Genomic DNA, 21,349 nt, shown 5'->3' on the forward strand with positions numbered 1-21,349 from the left:
CCAAACACTTTAGTCAATATAATCAAGAAGAGACAAATGGAAAACAACTTACAAAATTCCTTGCAAGTTTTATTGCTGATACTCAAAGCATCAATGCACCTCTCTGAATTTTAAGACCTATGGATAGGGATAATATTTAAATGTTCAGCTCATCTCAGAGTTATTCCTTAGTAAAATACAAGGCCTAAAAACTTCATGGGAATTTATGGCTGGGCTTCTAAAAATCCACATGGAACAACAGCCTAGTATAAACTTATGCACCTATAATGCAGAGGCCTTATTGTGCCAATCACTTTCACGATAAAAAGTATGAAATACATCTGCAAACTACTTGGCACACAGATGTTAACTAAACATTCCATTTGTACTTGCAGACCTAACTAAATTGAATTTAACTGTACTTAAGACTTAAGACCAACAAACCAAACTCATATTACCTAACCCTCCCTACAAGTATCAAGCTCTCACTCTTCTTAACTGTGGAATATCAATACCGCAGTGCCCTACTTTAATAACCTGCTGTGTGGATCACAACAAAATTAATTGTGAATGTACAAATACATCATAAAAAGCACAGAAAACTGTATTACTCGTACGAATTGTTAGCAACGTATATTACAAGACATATTCATGGTCTGCAGCTCTGTAAGAGGTTTGGCATGTAGCTCCTTTTAGTTATGCATAACCTTTAGTACTAAAAGATGTACACTAATTGTCACAATTACTTCAACATTAACCATTAAAAAACATAAAAAAACATTAAAAAAGCTTGTTATCCATCTAACAAACTGTACAATCTTGCTGAACAGCGAGTGTCCAGCAAGATTGTACAATCTTGCTGAATCGCGAGTGTTCAGTAGATCAATTCACCTACCCAGTCAACAAAAGGAAAAAAATAAATAAACTATGGGTTTACTCAAAAACTGAAACATTTTTCTCTTCTGTTCTACAAACACATACTTGGAAACAGGTGGATAGAGTTCTTGCAAATAAAGTAAAATGCAGTAATAAGAAAAAATATCAAATAACTCATGCACAAGCCAAAAATGAAATAAATCTCACTGCCACCTACACATTTAAAATAAATTTCATGTGTATTAGTCATATGTATTAATTCTGAAGATTACATCCCACTTACCTCTGCTTATGCGTCCAACACACATATTATCCTGGGACACGACTTCTTGTTTCACAGTGAAGTATTCAGCCTGAAGGGGTTCAAGAGGTGCATCGCGCAGGATGACACTGGAGTAATCACTCTCATACTTCAAGGAGAACAGATCCTCGGAGCTAATGGGGTGTAGGGTTTGGTATGACTCTGTGATAAAGCCAGGTTCTGTGTACTCGGATGGTGGGACACACTGAGCATGCTCTATGCCATAACCTGTTGGAAACAGTAATATTTTACAATACATGAAGGCAAGTAAAGCAATAAATCATCTTCAGTCACTCGACCAACCAATTCATCTGCCTGGCACAAACATTCTGCTTCACTTGCATTTGGTTTTGTGGATATGCTACTTAGGCACAACTATCTCTCACCAACTACATCTGCAACAGGAAACAGAACAATTTAAATTTATTTATACTTTGTTGACCAGGTTAGTCCCATTGTGCTAATGGTCTTTTTTCAGGGGAGACCAGAGGGGGTATTCATACAGAGTAGGACAACTTTGGCCATAATACTAGAGAACTTTCCCTACTCTTCTTGATAAATAGTGTGGGATCTTTTACATCAACCTGAGCTACCACCAACTCAGGCAGATGGCATCCAAGTCTCATCCATCTGACAGATACAATGATAACATGAAATTGAACTGTACGGTCTTAAAATATGACCCAAGAGAGACAATCCCAAATTTCTAATTTAAATGACAAAAGTAGCTCATTTCTACAGCGAACTACATTCTTCCATTTTTGATACCTCCTAAAGAAGGTTTACAGATGATATAAATGTCAGCATTTTACTTTCATTTCAGTGTCGAAAATATTTATACAATTATATATTGTGCACATTAAACTCACAAGCAATTGCTTGTATTTAAACCAAACAAACTCAGGCCACGTAACATGAATTTCCTTAGATTAAGACTAAACACATGAAGAATAAAACAAATTCAAATAAAACATGTACAGCTCTCATTTACTTAATTTATAAAAAGAAAGAAAATCACAAAACTAAACTCACCTAAAACAACTCGCCTAAACATTAAGCAAAAAATTTTACTTGAAAAAAGAAAAAAGAAAACTAGCCAAAGGGCATTAGCAAGAACTCAATACAAGACTAAATGAAACAAGACTCAGCACTGCACTATACCATCAACTACTGAAAAACTAACCTTATCAGCTCAGCAAGAACCTGCCCAGGTGACCTGCAGACTCCTACGCAGCAGAAGGAGAAAAGAAAGACCGGTTTGATTTAAGTACTTTTTTGGCTCGTTTCTTGCTAGATATTGCTAATTCCGCCTAAACGCTCGGCTTCTAGTGTTTGATACTAAAACGCCTATTTCAGCCGATTAATTGTACTTACTTACTGTTGGCACTTTTAAAACCTGTGTGCATTTAAACTGTTTTAACTGTTATAGGCTACACACTCAAGTGCAATAGTCATTTTTCTGTGCTTTAAAGTGATTAGTTTGTTTTAACTGCCTTAACGTCTTAGAAAAAAAAAAAAAAAAAAACAGCTATTCTACACTTGTTTCTTGCCATTCTTAAGCTAGTAGAGTCCAGTTTTCAGAATTGTTGAATCCAGGGCTGTATTATAGTTCCTGTGTGGACCCATACCTTACTTGGATAGAAGGAAGTTTCTCCGTTCACCAGTGCGAGTGGGGAACTTTGAGCAGCCTGTCCCTGGAGAAGTAGTTTTCAGCTTAGAATTTGTAGTTTATTGGCCATTTTGGGCTAATTTCTATCCCTTTCATCTTTCTGCTATAAAAACCCCGCATTTGCGCGGTTTTATGCACCACGCAGCACCGGTTAAGCCAGGGTTAACGATCCCCAGCTCCACAAAGTCTGCTCTTCAGTTTTTTCCTTATAACTTGTCGGTCTTTCAACCTAAAGCACTTAGACCTGCACTTTTTAGCCCAGCACTTGACCTAAATCTACTGCAGCACTAAATAACTCCCAGCACTCAACCCCCGCATCTGACAGTAGGGAATAGTCTATATACGTTCCTACTGGACGACTACCTCCCCACTTAACAAAAGCAAACAGTCTTTACTGCTTATTCAGGCATGTCCAAGAAACAGCTCCTGGTGTATTCTCCAGCCTACTTGATGAACCTGGGCATCTTGAAGCAATGCTACAACTGCCTCATGTACACAGACAACCCTCTCCTCCTACCACCAAATACTAACACTTGAGAGAGATGCACATTTACAGCCAATCTAGAGGCAAAGCTCTTTCCAACCAAGACTGAAACAGACAGTCAAGAGGAGAAGGTAACAATTTGCAACACCCCACTCACTACACATTGACCAACTAAACAACACCTCCAAAACCCACACATAGCAACACCAAGACATATACGGAGGCTCGGATTAAAAATTTAAATCTACCTAGGCAACAGAGACCTCCAAAGCAGACACACAAACAACCTTCCCCAACGGGGTACTTCGCTTTGAAGACTTCGGACTGAAACTCTATTTGAAAATGTCAGGTGTCGGCCAACCAGCACTTGCTAACTGCTTCGGGCACCGCGCTGCAAGAAAAACTGAAGAAAATTGTGTCAGATGCCTCTTATATACTCCTGGCACACTGACGTCAGGGAAGAAGCGACAGCAACCGACGCCGGACCAAGACTTTGGAATTCGGGCGGACTGCGGGCAGGATAACCCAAGTGTGATGACTGCAGCAGGGTAACACGATGAACATCTCTGTGTGCCACACAACCACAGCCCATAAGGCAAAACAACATACCCAACACACTAGTGATAGGTGACTCTATAGTCAGGCACACCAACGTCCCACTCACCAGGCTGGACAGAGAAAGTTATGGTCCAGCTGCTTGTCGGGTGCCAGAATCTGCCACATAAGGCATGCACTCAGGTCACTACAAGGCAAGTACAAATATGACTCCATCATTGTCCATGTTGGTGTAAATGACCCGAGACGTGCCTCCCTGGACTACATGAAGAGAGACATGGAAGAGCTCTCCCATCTTGTAGCCCAGGCATGTATGACCCTAGCCTTGAGTAGCATCCTACCTTCACCAAGAATGATACCACAGTACAAGGATAAGATGATCAACTTCAACAATTGGCTAAGCTTCTGGTGTCATTCAAAGGGGATCCAGTATTTGTCTGCCTGGGATGACATGCTTAACAGGCCACAATAATTCACCAGAGATGACCTGCATCTGTCACACCTGGGATTCAGGATATTGGCCAAGGCTCTTGCCGCCCCTATAATGCCTTTTTTAGGCAAGGCATAAAAAACAAACCCACCACCATAAGAACTACAGGTAACAAAAAACTAAGAGCAATGCTGCTCAATGCTAGGAGTCTAAACCTCAAAATGCACTCACTCGAAGCACTCCTCAAAATGGAGAACAACGATAACTGTGCAGTGACTGAGACCTGGTTCAAGGCTCCTGAGAGCACCCCAGCACTACCAGGCTATAATTCATACCACACGTTTCGGCCACAAAACCCGAATCGAAACACGAAGGGCAGAGGTGTGTCCATATTCATCAAGGACATCCACACCTCCAGGTTAGTTGCAAAACATGATGCCGCTGAAATCATCCAAATGCAACTAACCCAGGGCAAAAATGCATTCCAAATTGTAGCCTGTTATAGATCCCCCGCCATGACCCAGGACCCTCACTCCTCGTTCCTGGGGATATTGGAAAAAAACAAATACAATAATAATGGGCGATTTCAACTACCCTGTGAAAACTACTCTTGTACTAATCCCATTGCTCAATGATTCCTGGAATTTATAAACTTTAACACCCTGGATCAACTTGTCAACACTCCCACTAGGGGCAGCAATATTCTGGACCTGGTCATTACCAACATGGGTGACCACGCCAGAGATAAACTCATCGCTTGTTAGATCAGACCATAAACTAATCACTCTAGATATCCACATCCCAACTCCACCCCCATACAAGGGAACCATTGTAAAAAATTTCTCCAAAGTGAACTTTACACTACTCAAAACTGAGGTGACTAACTTCACAATGCCCCTGCAGGAGAAGAAGACAGTCAATACAGTCATGACTGCTGAATCCTACACAAATGCACTCTACAAGCACCTGCATGAGTGCATGGATCGTGCTATCCCCAAAAAAACTAAGACGCTATCCTCCAAAAAAAAGGTAGCCGAACTGGTAGTCCTCTGTCATTAAGAAACTCTACAACAGAGGGAAGAAACTGTTGGAAAAAAGAGAGTAAAAACCCAGGTATGGAGGAACTCCCTGACGGGCCTCAGTAAGAAACTAAGATCTCTCATAAAATCCTCCAAAGCTAATTTTGAAAGAAAAATGGACAAGGATTCTAAAGACAACCACAAGGCATTCTTTAGCTATGTCAAGACTCTCCATGGCAACACCCAGATCTGCTCCGAGTTGCAACAGAACGGCACAAAATATACAGAACCAACTGATACTGCCAACATCTTGGCAGTCACCCCCCCCCCCCCCAAAAGTGCCAATAACTATACCAGATGGTTGTAGAGCCCAGTCGATCACAAACACCTAAGTAAAAATGGCACTCTCTAAAGCCAATAACAAAGTATCCATGGGACCAGACAACATCCCAGGCTACCGGACAACATCCCAGGCTGTGTCTTACACGAACTCCAAAATAATCTAGTCCCCCACCTAAAATCCATGTTCAACCACAGCCTAGTCCCCCACCTAAAATCCATGTTCAACCACAGCCTGATCACAGGCTATGTGCCCATGGAATGGAGCACAGCAACAGTAATCCCTCACCACAAAAGGAGGAACCACCACAGACCCCGGGAACAATCTACCTATTAGCCTGACAAGCCTGGTCTGCAACGCCATGAAGCATATCATCATGGAACTCAAACAAAGACATTGGTAACCGGAAAACTCTGGCTACTACCAAATTCAGATTTGTGAAAGGTAGACCATGTCTCCTAAACTTGGCAGACTTCTTTGAAACAAGTTATCAAGACCATAGATGAGGGCAAGGTGGTCCACACAATCTTCCTGGACCTTGCTAAAGCCGTTGACACTATCCCCACTCAGGAATCATAGATAAACTCATCAACCTTAACATAAACCCTTACATCACAAGATGGGTGGCCAACTGGCTCACGGACAGAACCTACGCAGTAAGAGTTGCAGACTCCAGATCAGACTCCAAACCAGTGACAAGTGGAGTGCCCCAGGGTTCAGTCTTGGGACCCCTCCTGTTCGGTGTATATACTTCTCTGAAGTGCAAGCGAACACAGAGAGTCTATGGCTAACCAAGTTTGCAGATGACTGCAAACTGGGTGCCAATATCAATTCCCCTGCCGATGCAGACATTCTGCAAAAGGGCCTCACCGAGACAAGACACCTGGTGTCAAAATCATGGCCTCAAGCTAAATGCCAAAATGTGCATTGTTATCCCCTTTGGTAAAAACACGGCACGCATGAATTACCAAAACAGGGGGAAGTTTACTTAACACAAAGTGTGATAAGAGACCCTGGGACCCACGTGGATAGTAACCTCTCCTTTGATGACCACACTGGTCAGAAAATATTTCTACGTGGCCCACTTAATCACAAAAAGGTTCGCATCTAGAAATAAAGAAGTCATTGTCCTATGCCAACCAGATCAAGAAACTCCAACTCTACTCTGTCGCATACCGCTTACTCGAAGGAGACCCATGTCTGACATTCAAAGCTACGTCAAAACTTGATTTGATGGACATGCTCCACTTAAAGAAATCCCAACCTCCCTGAACTACACACTCCAGGGACCTAAACCTAACGCAACAATAAATAGGACATGCTGGAGGGATAGATTCCTGTCCCAGAGACTTCCCATGCTCTGAAACTCATCATTAGTACTCTTCAAGAAAAACCTTGATAAGTGGATGGGTGATAGGAAATTCACCCCTAAGATTATGTATGGGGCTCTGCTCGATAAGAGGGGCAGGAGTTTAACACTACATGGGTGGCAAAAGCCAATACACTGTTGGCTAGACTTGCTTTGGCCCTTGGGCAGATAGCCTAGCTACCTATGAACTTATGAAATGCACTACACACAAAAATGGACTAAGTTGATATTAGACAGAAAACGTAATGAAATTTTTGTAGCCCAATATACGTGTGTGTGTGTGTTTATATATATATATATATATATATATATATATATATATATACACACACACACACACACACACATATACATACTACATACATACATATGTGTATACATATTTACAAAAATCAGACTGCATTTGAAATGATCAAACACATGCTACATCCAACCACAAATCAGAGATTAAAAGATCTAACAGCTCGAACAGCAACTGAAATATCAAACATTAATTTCATCAAATATAAACTCATTGGACAACAATGGTTGGACAATTAGTAAGAGACCTACCCACTTATCAGGATCATTATTATTATTATGTAAACAAACTTATGTACATTTTAAGCGGTTTTACAACTTCAAATGTATTTACAATAGAGTCGTGAGTTGCAATGAATAAAAAGGAGGACATTCTATAAAACTTTGTAACCACACTATTTTAGCATCAAGTAAGAAAAGATGTAGTAAACGTTTTTACTTCCTAAATAAACGCATCATTTTAGAATCAAGTAAGAAATAATACAGGAAAACGTTTTTGCTTGCTACACAATCCTGTAATATGAATACATAGCACGGTACATCTTTGATGTGCATAGGGCAGTTTATAACCTAACACGGCACCATATTACTTACACACATATACACACACATACATATACACACACATATATATATATATATATATATATATATTACACACACACATATATATTACACACATACATATATATCTATATACATACACACATTAAATGTGTGTGTGTGTATATATATATATATATATATATATATATATATATATATATATATATACCGTATTTATTCGAGTATAACGCGCACTCATGTATAACGCGCACCCCTAATTTTCGATTAAAAATCGGTATAAAATTGTTTTTCACACCAAGCATTGTAATTGACAAAAAAAAACGTTGCTGAACACGTGCGGCCATGATAAAAAACATTTATTGACAACGTAAACTGGTATAAACACAATACCAAAATAAAATTACCGGTAACAATATTTATTTAAAATGCTTCAAAGTCAGATTCATCATCAGATGCACCAAAGAGTTGTTCCCATTCTTCTCTCGTTAATTTTTCATCAGTGTCCCAGTTGGCAGGAACATCTGTTTCTCCAGTTTCTTCGCTTTCTTCTGAGTCTGAATTCCACAGCAGGTCGTCTTCTGTGCCGTCCATTTTATTGCTGATGCCTGTCTTCAGAAAACTCTTGATGATCATTTCTTTTGGCATGTCTTCCCATGATGTTTTAACCCAGGATGTCACGAGAGATAGGTCAGGTTTCTTGAGATTTCCTTTTGCAGTCGATTCTTTGTCGTCGGATTTCATCCAGCTAATCCACTTTTCCCTGACTCTGTCTTTGAAGGGTTTGTTTAAAACGACATCTAGTGGTGAAGAACAGAGGTTAGTCCACCTGGAATCACAGCTTGAAATGTTTTAAGACTTTTCAGTTTGTCCTTCACAGTGTCTGTCAGGTGTGAGCGGAACTGGTCCCATACAAGCATGGATTTCTTCAGTAGTGCGCTTGGTCTAGTATTCCAAACTCTATTTAACCATAAAATGATGCCCTTTTCATCCATCCATCCTTTAGGGTGACAATGGATCACGACACCTGGTGGAAATTTAACTCCCTTTGGAATAGTCTTTCTTTTAAAAATCACCATTGGTTTAAGTTTAAAACCGTCTGCCATACAGGATAACACAACGGTAAAATGAGTTTTCTCATGGCCTGTGGTTCTAATCTGGACTGTGTGCTTCCCTTTGCTGTCAATTGTCCTGTAGCTTGGTAGGTCAAAACACATGGGGGTCTCATCCATATTGCCTATCTGTGAAAGTTCAAAATTAAACTTCTTGCGTTGGTTCATTATAAAGGTATGGAATGAAGCGATCTTCTCTTCTAAATCATTAGGCAGCTTCTGTGCTATCTTTGTTCTCTGACGTATTGCAAGTCCATGCCTTTTCATAAACTTTTGTGTCCATCCATTAGAGGCTTTGAAGTTTGAATCTTTGCAAAACTTTTGGGCTTGTAGTCTAATGTGGAGTGATGTGACGATGTACCCACTACTTCTTTGGTCAATGATCCATTCATAAAGTTCCTTCTCCATGTCTGGGTACATGGCTTGTCTCCCTCGTTGTGCTTTTTTTGTTTTATTCATATCTTTAAGGATGACTTTCTGTTTTCTCCACTCTCTAACATTCGTCTCTGGTACAGTGAATTCTCGGCTAGCTGCTCGATTTCCATGAATTTCAGCATGATCAACAACTTTGAGCTTGAATGAAGCGTCATATGCACAACGTTTTCTCTTGATACCCTGAGTTGCCATCTTATACGAGGTGACGTTTTTTTTTCTTCGCCCTCGTGTACAGTGAGCGGCTGCAGCCTGGAAAAGGCGCATTGCGAACTCACAATTCGCCTGCGCCCTCAATTTGTCCAGATTTCTTGCTCCAGGAGGTTGAGGGATATTGACACCTGCTTGTTACATGTCCTTGTTATTAGGTAGATGTTTGGCTCAGAGTGTATTTGAGCTTCATTCTGTAACTGTCCTTGTTCTAGTTTCTGACTGTTGTCCTAGGCTTGATTCACTCAATATTCATTTCATTTAACCAAACAGTGCTTCAAGTCCAAGGTTGTTCATGAAAACAAGCACTTGGCCTCTAGTATGTTTATTCAGTTAACAAATAATAAAAGAAATAAAACCATACATAAAAAGCAGTATATAAAAGGCATACAGACAACTTTATCAATAATATGTTCTGCATTATTTGTATATCCCCAAACATGCACATATCCATATGTACAAATAAGCACTTTTGATGAATGACAGCTCCTCCATTTTTTCCAGAAAGGAAATTGCTATCTTCATGCTGGATCAAGCATTTCCAGGAGCTAAGCTCCCCTTAGAAAGAGCACAGGGCACACTTCTATATGAGCACCAAAGCTATTCAATATTACGAGTAGCATACATGAATAATTTTATTTGGGAATCCATACTAGAAATTTTTTGATTTTACATTCATTAATGATAGTATAAATTCAAAGGTCACTTTCTGGCACATGCGAAACTAGGACAACAGCAGGAGCTGCCTTCACGTGTACATGACTGACTGTGGAATCTGACATTTGTTAGCAGAATTCATGATTTGATCCATAAATAGCATTGCTATGCAATGCTTACCGTAACGCCCTCAATGGACCGGCCGCCACTGCCACCCCACCCCAGCCCTCGTTTATAACGCGCACCCAAACTTTGATTTCTTTTTTTGGTATAAAATTTTGCGCGTTATACTCTAATAAATACGGTATATATACACACACACACACATTAAATATATATATATATATATATATATATATATACACACACACACACACACACACACACACACACACACACACACACACACACACACACAGGAATTTTCCCCACACACTCACCAATGTTCACGTGATTAAAATGAAGCAGATGCAGAAGCGGAACACTACACTCCACAACTGTATCATTCGGGTAGCTGTTGTGTTGGTGGGTTTGATTTGTACACAGAGCACATCAGTCAAAAAAAAAATTACAGAATGCATTCTGCGATTGGGCTTCAGCCCCCTGCTCCTTCCTATATAGGAGACCTGGACGTACCACACTCCCTTAACTTAAAATACAAACTTTATGGATCTGTAACACTAGAGATAGGAAAAGCCACTAAACAACTTATTTTGTTATACATTCAGATAAACAGAACATGTTAAGAAACCAAACCTTGATCAAATGGTTTCTGCACTCAGTAATATGCATATACCTTTGTCAGGCCTTAGGTTATACAGGATTAATCTCAGTCAACTGAGAATCAATCCATTCAAATTAATTAAGACAACACAATTTAGTGTGAACCAACATGACAAACTTTCAGCTTTGTGCAAAGTTCTTTGTACAAGTGTGTACTCAAAAATTGTAATAAATAAGCCCAGCAAAAACACAACATTCTGCAACCATCTACAGATCACCCAAGTGGGAGAAGGATTTCATCTAGTCACACTCTCCACATGTGGGGACTTTGCTCAAAATCCTGTATGTACAGAGCACACAGCTTTAATACAAATGAGTTCTTTACAGTGATATGTAAATTAGGCACAGCTTGTATAGAAGACAATCTGAATATACACATCACTGAAACTACACCACATATCTGTGGCACCCTGTCCCTTACTAAGTTTCACAACATGACAAAACACCTCCCCTACCTAAATTTATTAACTCAATGGTTGCACTACCAATAATTAAGGAGAAAAAAATTACAGTTGTGTCAGATCTTATAAACAGTGGATGCCCTTCTCTTCATTGTTGCAGTATCTCTAACATAATGTATCTCTTGCCATGGATAACGCAACATCCAGCCAGTATACCACAGCCTCTAATATGTACAGGCACCACAAGGCATATGCCATAAAAGTGATGCACGGATCCACAAACTTAAGAACTGAAAAGCCCCAGGAGAACAGAATTTCCCTAGGAACAAGGATGAACATGTGAATCCAGAAGGAGAAAAGACATAGGCATCTCTCAGCCAGGAGGGAAAGGATAATGGGCTAGGGGGCAGGAGGGAGAGAACAAATTCTTCAGTGAACAGAAGGACACCTACAATTATAGTACAATTTTACACAACTGACCTATGTCCTTCCATATTACCGCTACAGTATTCCTAATGTAAGGGAGAGTACATAAGCTCAAGAGGAAACCTGGGAAGTGGAAGGCCCTAAAGAACCCTTAAGAAATCATTGTAGGATAGCCCTGGCAAAGTCAGCTCTAGCCCTGGAAATAGCATCCAACTTGTAAGTCCTAGTGAAAGTATGGACGGGAGACCAAGTACTAGCCTCAAGGATGGAACTGTATCCAACCACTTGAAGAAGGCAACAGAGGGAGCAAAAGCACTGGTAGAGTAAAACTTTACTGAAAAAGAAACACATTTGTCATGAAAGGAGTAACTTGATCTGCTTAGAAACAGCTAAACTCAAAACCATGAGATAAAAAGAAAAAAAAAGTTGCTCGAATTTGCTAATAACTTTAGTTTTATCCAAATAATATATCCAAAATGTCAATGGAAGTCCAAGGAGCGACTGATCTTCTCACTAGCAGACTATGGAAAAAGAAAAAAGGAAGGCAAATTAATAGCTTAATCACCTTGGGTATAAAAAGGAGGATTAGTATAAAAAGATACCCCTGTCCTTGTGAAAAAAAACTATAAAAGGAGGACAGCCATGAGACCCTGAAGTTCAGAAACCCTCTTGGTCGAAGTAACAGCCAGAAGAACAGTCTTCCAAACACAATATTTTAAGAAGCCGAAAAGTACAGCTTTGTACCTACCATAAATGTAGATGTTAGAGTGTTCACCCTGCTGCAGTCATCACACTTGGGTTATCCTGCCGTCAGGCGGTCAAGCAGTCGGCCAGAGCTCCAAAGTCTTGGTCCGGCATCAGTTGCGGTCACTTCTTCCCTGACGTCAATGTGCCAGGGGTATACAAGAGGCATTCAACGCCATTTTCTTAAGTTTTTCTTGCCCCAGATGTCAGGTGCCTCCAATAGGTAGGAAATACATATTGCTATATAAAAATATACATATAAAAGTAAAACAATACCTTCAGTCACAAGCAAATATACCACAGAGGTTGTATAGGATAGAAAGGTATAGATAAGTCTAGTTAGATTCAGAGGGGATGGAGGGAGGGTAACCTGGACTGCAGCAGGGTGAACACTCTAACATCTACATTTATGGTAGGTACAAAACTGTACTATGTTCATCGTGTTACCCTGCTGCAGTCATCACACTTGGGTTGAATCCCAAAGCTAAGGATGGGTGGTGGAGTTAAATAGGATTAGAAGAAGCTAGTAGGCCCTGTAAAACTGCAGTGGCAAAACCAGCTCTAGTCTTAGAATATAGAGGTAAGTGATCGTGTTTGGTGAAGGTGTGCACTGAACTCCAAGTTGCAGTTTCCAGAATATCCTTGGTTGGCACCCCCCTGAGAAAGGCTGCTGATGTAGCTGTAGCCCTGGTGGAGTGGGACCTAATGTTAGGAAGTACCCGTTTCCCATGATGCGTGTAGCAGAAACGTATGCAATGTCCTATCCATTTTGAAATGGTCTGTTTTGAGATAGCTTTTCCTTGTGATCCTGCAGCATAGGCTAGAAACAACTGGTCAGATTTTCTGAAAGCCTTAGTTTTATCCAAGTAGTAATGTAATTGCCTGTGAATGTCCAAAGAGTGCAGGAGTCTTTCTCCTTTGTTCTGGGGAAAAGGTGGGCAAATGAATGGTTTGGTTTAGGGCCACACTGGATACCACCTTTGGCATAAAGGAAGGGTTAGTTCATAGAGAGACTCTGTCTTGATGAAAAATGAGGAAAAGCTCCACTGCCATTAGTGCCTTTAGCTCTGAGACTCTTCTAGCTGAAGTTATTGCTAGCAGCAGGGCAGTTTTCCATGAAAGAAATTTTAAATCGGCTGAAAAAGCTGGTTCAAAGGGCAGCAGTGTAAGCTTTTCCAGAACAAAGTTGAGATCCCAAGTAGATGTTGGTGCTCTCCTGGGTGGTCTTATGTTCTTAGCCCCTCTGATGTACTGTCTTAGGAGTGGATGTGAAAATAAAGGAGGATCCGTGTTGTAATGGGCTGAAGTTGCTGTGGCGTGGATCTTAATAGATGAAAAGGAAAGTCCTTTGTGCAACATCTCAGTTAAATATTGTAGAATCTGAGGAAGGTTTGGATCAAGGGGATTTTGGCCTTTAGCCTGGTTCCAGGCGCAAAATCTTTTCCATTTGTCTGAATAGGTTTTCCTGGTGCTAGGCCTCCTGGCCTCCAGAATGACATTCATAACAGCTTTGGATAGAGGTGTTGGCTGGTTGTTTAGGTAATTTGCCATGCAGCCAGGTTTAAAGTCTTGAGCTGGCTGTGTAGAATCTGATTGTCTCGCTGGGTGAGCAGGTGAGGAATTTGTGGTAAAATCCATGGTGGGCCGTGGGCCATGTTCCTTAGAATTGGATACCAGTGCTGGCGTGGCCAGTCTGGTGCAATGAGTATCATTTGTGGCCGCTCTAATCTGACTTTCAGCAGTACCTTTGTTAGAAGAAGCAGTGGAGGAAAGGCATACACTGTTAATGTTTTCCAACTGAATGAGAGGGCGTCCACTTTCCAAGCTTGTGGGTGGAATGTCCTTGTGCAAAATTTTTGAAGTTGGTAGTTTTGGGGGTTGGCAAACAGATCCATGTCTGGGCGTCCCCATTTTTGAGTTATCATTGCAAATACTTGTGGATCTAGTTTCCGCTCGTGGGGATCCATGTTCTTTCTGCTTAGGTCATCTGCCAATGTGTTTTTCTTTCCTGGCAGGAACTGTGCTTGTAGTTGAACTTGGTAAGACAGTACTGTGTTCCACAAGGTCATTGCCTGCCTGCATAGGGGGTAGGAATGTGTGTCCCCTTGCTTATGTACCACATTACTATGGTATTGTCCGTCTTTATTATTAGTTGTCCTGGGTGTAATAGGTCCTTGAAGGCTGTTAGGGCATTCTGTACTGCTAGCATTTCTTTTTGATCGATATGCAGATGCCTTTGATCTGTAGTCCATTTGCCCTGAATGCACTGTCCTGCTATGTGTTCTCCCCAGGCATAGTCCGATGCATCTGTTGTTAAAGTTTGCCTGGCTGTGGGTAAGGTGAAAGGCTGGCCCTTGTTGAGGTGACATGCCTCTGCCCACGACAGAAACTCCTGTTGAAGGCAGGGAAGGAGTGGTATCATTGTTTCTAAGCTGTGGCTCTGCCGAGTCCATACGCTTTCCAGGTACCATTGTAATTTCCTCATATGCAGTTTTGCAAATGGTATTAGTAGTATGCAAGATGCCATGAATCCCAAGGCCTGCAGAATTTTTCTTGCAGGGAGTTGGGTCTTTGTTGCCATTATTTTGAAGTATTGAGTCAGCTGTTGTTGCTTGTCTGGCATGAGATAAGCCATCTGGGCCGTTGTATTCAAGCTGGCACCCAGGAATATTATGTTTTGTGAAGGCACTAGTTTTGATTTCTTTTCGTTTACTGTGTACCCTAGGCAACATAGAAGGTGTTTGACAAATGCCAGATGCTTTAAAAGAATGTCCTTGCTTTCGTCCAGGTATGGGTATATTTGAATTCCTCTCTGTCTGCAGTATGCAATTACTGGTGCCAGGCATTTTGTGAAGACCCTGGGTGCAGTAGATAAGCCAAAGGGCAGTGCAGAGAATTGATAATGGGTTGAACCTGCAATGAAGCGGAGGTATCTTCTGCAATTTTGTCTGATAGGGACATGCAGGTATGCCTCCTTGAGATCCAACGTTACTACCCAAGCCTTCTTGCCCAGCATGGGAAGATGCTGCTGTAGTGTTAGCATCTTGAATTTTGGTACTTTCAGATAGGTGTTCAGAATTGAAAGATCCAGAATGGGTCTCCATGGTTTGTCCTTTCTGGGAACTAGAAAGAGTAAAATCCTTGTCCTTGCTCCTGTGTAGGTACCTGTAGAATGGCTCTCATGTCCATGAGAGCTGTGATTTGTTTTTGTGCTTCTACCCATTGATTCGGTGGCAGGTTTGGCATTCCTTTTATCCTTGGCAAGGTATGAAAGTGGAATCTGTATCCTTGTGAGACAATGTTTAGGACCCATTTGTCTTTTGTGATGATGTGCCAGTTGTCTGCAAAAAGTGCTAATTTTCCTCCCAAGGGAACTGCCAAGAGGGATTTGCTTGGTAATTTGAGGGATGAGTCATTGTGTTTGTCTTCTGCTAGCTTGGGGCCTGTCTTCTCCTCCCTTCTGGGTAGCAGTACCCCATTGGCGAGGTTTGTAAGGGCCTTGGGGCTGACCTCTGCCCCTTGGACGTCTGTATTTGCCCCTCTGTGATCTGTCAGAAGCTGGAAAGGACCAGTTTTTTGTTGGCCAATTTCTGCTGAAATGAGGGGGTTGTACCTGTAAAAAATCCTTGACCGTCTGCATAGACTTTGCCTTATCCTCCATTTCTTTAAAACCTCTTCTGCTTTGACACCAAATAAGACATCCTGCTGTAAAGGTGCATCCAACAATTTTGCTTTAACATGATCAGGTAGGGTTTGTTCTTTTAACCAAGCATGTCTACGTATGACAGACCCAGTAACAGCTTCCCTACATGAAGCTTCCAATGAATCAAATCCACATTGTAAAGTATGATTGCCCACCTGTTCAGCTGCATGCAAAACATCCTGCATTTCCTTGAATTCAGACTGTTCAGAATGTGTGCTCATTTTTTGTTTTAATGGAGACATTAGGAATTGTTGATATTTCAGCATGTGAAACTGACAATTTAATGCTCTCATAGCCAGAGTAGCTGAGGTGTACATCTTTCCCCATTTATCTAGGGCTCTGAAATCCCTTTCAGAGGGTACAGGATTTTTAGCCATAGAAGCTTTAGCCCCTTTTGGGACCCTGGGAAATTGTTTCTGGATCAGCCACAGGGCTTTTATAAAGGAATATGTGTGAGTCAGGTACTCTGTAGTATCTGTCTGGTTTGGCTGGAGCAGGCAGTACAGAGTCTGGATTTAGACTAGACCCTAAGTAAACATCATCCACAATGTCTAAAACTGGAGGGATAGCAAGTGGTCTGTGCTGGGGTAGTAAAGGAACTCTCGGAGCCTTTTCTTTGAATCAAAGTAGTCCTGTCCTTCCCAGTGGAAATGTCCCCTCATGGTGTGTAAAGTTTCCCCAAAGGAGTAGTCTTCAGGGGGAGATGCTGAGGGAAGAGTCTTCAGCATCAGTCTTCATAAGGGGGAAAAGCATAATCCTGTTCCTCAGAAGAATCTGAGGAAATTGAAACCTGATCAGAGGAAGCATAATCCTCCTCTTGTCTTGGTCTTTTATCTGGGGGGGGGGGGGTGGGAACCCCTGATTAGGGTAATCAAATCTTCAGCCATCTTAAGCATCTGTTTTTTAGGCATGGGGCCTTGAACTGTAGACCGATGTACAGTCTTTTTTGGTTTTAATGGAGTTTTAAGCTTAGTATAAGATTTAATGGTGAGTGTAGTCCGTCTGAAGACACCTTCTGCAACCGAAGTTGTTTCTACTGCACCGGGATCTCCTTCCACTCCGGTGTCGGAAGGGCCTAATGAAGATGGCTGCGATGGCCTAGTACACTCCGCTTGAGAATTCGCAGCTGTCTGGGGTTCCAGTTCTGCAGTCGTCAGGAGCTGTGTAGGTGCCTCACTGAAAACCGGAGAACCGGCGACAGGCCCAGCAGAGGCCTCTGAGTCTGGCTTGGTCCTAGGCTGCCTGTCTTTATCCTTGCGTTGTTTTATGCATGCCGGTCGTCGGCTGCTCCAACGGCATGATATAATTAAATTTCCTATCAAAGTAATGTCGTGCAAAGTCAAAACGGCGTTTGATAGTTCGTTTATTAAACCTAGCACAAAACTGCCAACCTGTGACGTCGTGGTCTGGGCCTAGGCAATGGAAGTCCTTATGAGGTATTTGCTTCCCACAAGAAATACAATTGTTAAACTTTTCTGACATCGGACTGAGGCAAGAAAAGGTTCCCCAATGGGGTACTTAGCTTTACTGAAGACTTCGGACTGAAATTCGATTCGAAAATCTCAGGTGTCGGCCGACCGGCACTTGCGAACTGCTTCTGCTTCGGGCACCGCGCAGCAAGAAAGACTGAAGAAAATGGCTTTGGATGCCTCTTATATACCCCTGGTGCACTGACGTCAGGGAGAAGCGACAGCAACCGACGCCGGACCAAGATTTTGGAACTCTGGTCGACTGTGGGACCGCCTGACGGCAGGATAACCCAAGTGTGATGACTGCAGCAGGGTAACACGATGAACATCAGGAAGCTGAGAAGGAGCCAGAGTTAACTTTTCAATCACAAAATTGAGGTCCCAGAAGGTGGAATGGGCTTCCTAGGAGACCCAATATGAAGAACACCTTTAAAAAACTGTTTTGACTTCAAATTTAGAAGTCAGAGAAGATTTCAACGGCATTCAAGCAGAAGTTGCCAATGGGTAAGCTTTAACTGAAGAATATGCCAACACAGCCTGGAGCAGACCACACAAATAAAGAGCCAGAAGAAATGCCACAGAGATAGGGGATTGTGATAGCAACAGAGGCACCAGACAGAAAATCTCTTCCATTTGGACAAAAAGGATTCCATGTTAGGGGCTTCCTGGCCTCCTGAAAGACCCAAAGCACATCCTCATAACAAAAGGTAACCTAAAAGGGATCAGAACCCCATCACCCACAGCTTCAGTGGACAAGTGAGAAGGTCCACCTGGTGAGGTAGCTTGTGTTGATTGCCCCTGTTCAAGCGAAAAAGGAGGGAGAACCAATGCTGTCTAGGTCTAAAGGAGTCCCCAACAAAATTTTGGGAGAGTCCTGCCTGATCTTGTACAAGACTTTTGGAATCGGAGGAAGAGGGAGGGAAGGTATTTAGAAACATCCCCTTCCAAGGAGTAAAAAAGGGAGGTCATTCACTTTCCAAGCCAGAAGATTTGGTACTTTGGAACAAAAATAAATAAATAAATAAATAAATAAATAAATAATAAAAAAAAAGGGGGGGGGGGAGTTGTCTGCTCAGACGAGGCGCAAGAAGATCTACCTGCAGAATACCCCACCATTGGGCAATATCCAGGAACACAGCTCTGTGAAGCATCACCTTGTGAGGTTGTGTGTTGGACTTGCTCAAAGAATCTGCCACTGGACCTCCTCAAAAGATCTGCCACTAGATTGTGCTCTGAAGTAACCTAGATGGCCTGAAGTCACTTGATACTGGACAGCTAGATCCCAGACCTGAAGAGCTAGCCTGCAAAGGAGGTAAGACCTTGTACCACCTTGCTTGTTGACATACAACATCACTATGGCATTGTCTGTGAAAGCTTTGCAGGAGATCCAGGATGAAAGTGGGTATGAAAACCCTGAAGATCTAGAAGTAGAGCTCTCATCGGTTGGAGATTGATGTAGTCTGACCTTTGACGAAGAGTCTAGATACCCTGAGCCCTGGAAGAGCTCAAGGAAGCTCTGTACCCCCTTGTCAGAGACATTTGTAAAAAGCTCTATAGGAGTCTAGACTGGAATATGGAAAGACAAGACCCAGACTGACAGAAAGCTGATGATTCCAAAACTTGAGAAGAAGGGAACTAAGAAGTCCAAAAGGTGACACAATTATGAAGCCACACTGACTTCAGGTACTACTGAAGCTTTTTCTTATAAAGCCTGGCAAGAGGCAACGTGGGAATGGCGGAAGCCATAAACTCAAGGACCCTGAGAAAGTCCTTGGCCATGACTGAATCCAGAAGAAGAAACCGAAAAAAGGCAATCTGAGACAGGGCCTTGGGGCAGGCAGAGATGCCAGCATGGGGATGGTCTGAATCCTGCAAATGAATCCGGCAACCAAGGAAAACTTGATCATGAATCAGAGTCTTGGGAGATTAGGCCTGAATGACAGAGCATCCAGATAAGGAAAGATATGAACCACTCATCCTGTAAAAAGCAATGATGGGAGTGAGGCATTTGTTGAATACCTGTGGGGCAGTAGAGAGGCCAAAGGGCAAAGTAGAGAACTGAAAATGCAAGAAAAACAGATAAATACGCATTTTTTTTCTGAAAAGGGGATGGCTTTGGATATGAAGGCAGGCATCCTTGAGATCTGGAGAGAAGAAGCAAAGGAAAAAGTGTGAAGAAACAACATCCAAAAAGTGGGATCTTTAGAAAACTGCTGAGCTGAGAAAGGTCCAGAATTAGTCTCTAGGTGCCCTCCTTCTTGGGAGCAAGACACATTCTGGAATAAGAAAAACTCTCCCTTCTGGGCAGAGGGCACAGACTGAATGGTGCTGTGAACCAAAACAGAATGAAGCAACTCGGGGGGGTTAAAAAAAAAAAAAAAAAAAGGAGAGGAAAGTGAAGTTGTATACACTTACCATAAATGTAGATGTTAGAGTGTATTCATTGTTGCAGTCATTACATTTGGGTTATCTACCTGCAGGTACCCTCAGCCGGCCTGAATATCAAAGTCTTCCTGCGTCGGATGCTGTCTCTTCTTCCATGACGTCAGGTCGTCAGGAGAATAAAACATGCAGCCAATGCCATTACATCAATTTTTCTTGCCCCAGATGTCAGGTGCCCCCATAATGGGAAACAGTTATATGTTAGGTTACACCTCCAACAAAAAGCAAATACACCAGAAAGGTTCAATACACCAAAGAGGGAAGGTAGAGCCAAGAGACGTCAGGGGGCTGGAGGGAGGGTAACCAGGACTGCAACAGTGGATACACTGAACATCTACATTTATGCAAGTATACATAACTGTACTATGTTCTTCGTGTTTCACTGTTGCAGTCATTACATTTGGGTTGATTCCCAAAGCTAAGGAAGGGAGGAGGAAGTTAGAGAGCATTAGGACCAGCTATTAAGCCCTGCAAGACTGTAGTGGCAATCCCAGCTCTGTATTTACAAAAAATAGGCATGTGGTAATGCATGGTGAAGGAACGTAAAGAGCTCCAGGTAGCAGCTTCTAGGATGTCCCTGGTAGGGGCACGTCTGAGAAAGGCTGTAGAGGTTGATGCAGCCCTGGTGGAATGTGATCTCTTCTCCTCTGGGGTAGGTTTTCCATGGTGCTTATAGCAGAATTGAATGCAACGGGCTACCCACTTAGAAATGGTTTGCTTTGAAATGGCCTTCCCCCTCTGCCCCAGCAGCAAAGCCATCTAGCAACTGTTCAGATTTTGAGAGGCTTAATCCTGTCCAAATAAAATCTAAGCTGTCTGTGCACGTCCAAAGAGTGCAGTATTCGTTCATCTTTGTTTTGTGGATTCGGGAAAAAGGTAGGCAAATGAACGGACTGACTAAAGGGCCACACTAGACAACACCTTGGGCATAAAGGAACGATTGGTCCTGAGGGACACCCTGTCTGCATGGAGGATGATGAAGAGCTCCACTGCCATGAGGGCATGTAATTCAGACACTCTTCTTGCTAAAGTGATGACTAGAAGGAAGGTTATTTTCCAAGAAAGGAATTTCAGCTCTGTAGTT

General features: G+C 42.1%; 1 protein-coding gene across 4 annotated transcripts in view; it reads right to left on the reverse strand.

Moving 5' to 3' along the window:
* ETS1 (ETS proto-oncogene 1, transcription factor) overlaps positions 1-21,349 on the reverse strand; it is a 281,582-nt gene that overhangs the window by 93,825 nt on the left and 166,408 nt on the right. For all 4 annotated transcript variants that reach the window (XM_044081106.1, XM_044081104.1, XM_044081103.1 and 1 more), the window contains one exon: positions 1,139-1,384. In XM_044081106.1, coding sequence (XP_043937041.1) covers positions 1,139-1,384 — 246 coding nt within the window. The remainder of the gene's footprint in view (positions 1-1,138; positions 1,385-21,349) is intronic.

Source organism: Protopterus annectens, chromosome 8.part0 (assembly GCF_019279795.1).
Source record: "Protopterus annectens isolate FY-2018-M chromosome 8.part0, PAN1.0, whole genome shotgun sequence".
Lineage (NCBI taxonomy): Eukaryota > Metazoa > Chordata > Ceratodontiformes > Protopteridae > Protopterus > Protopterus annectens.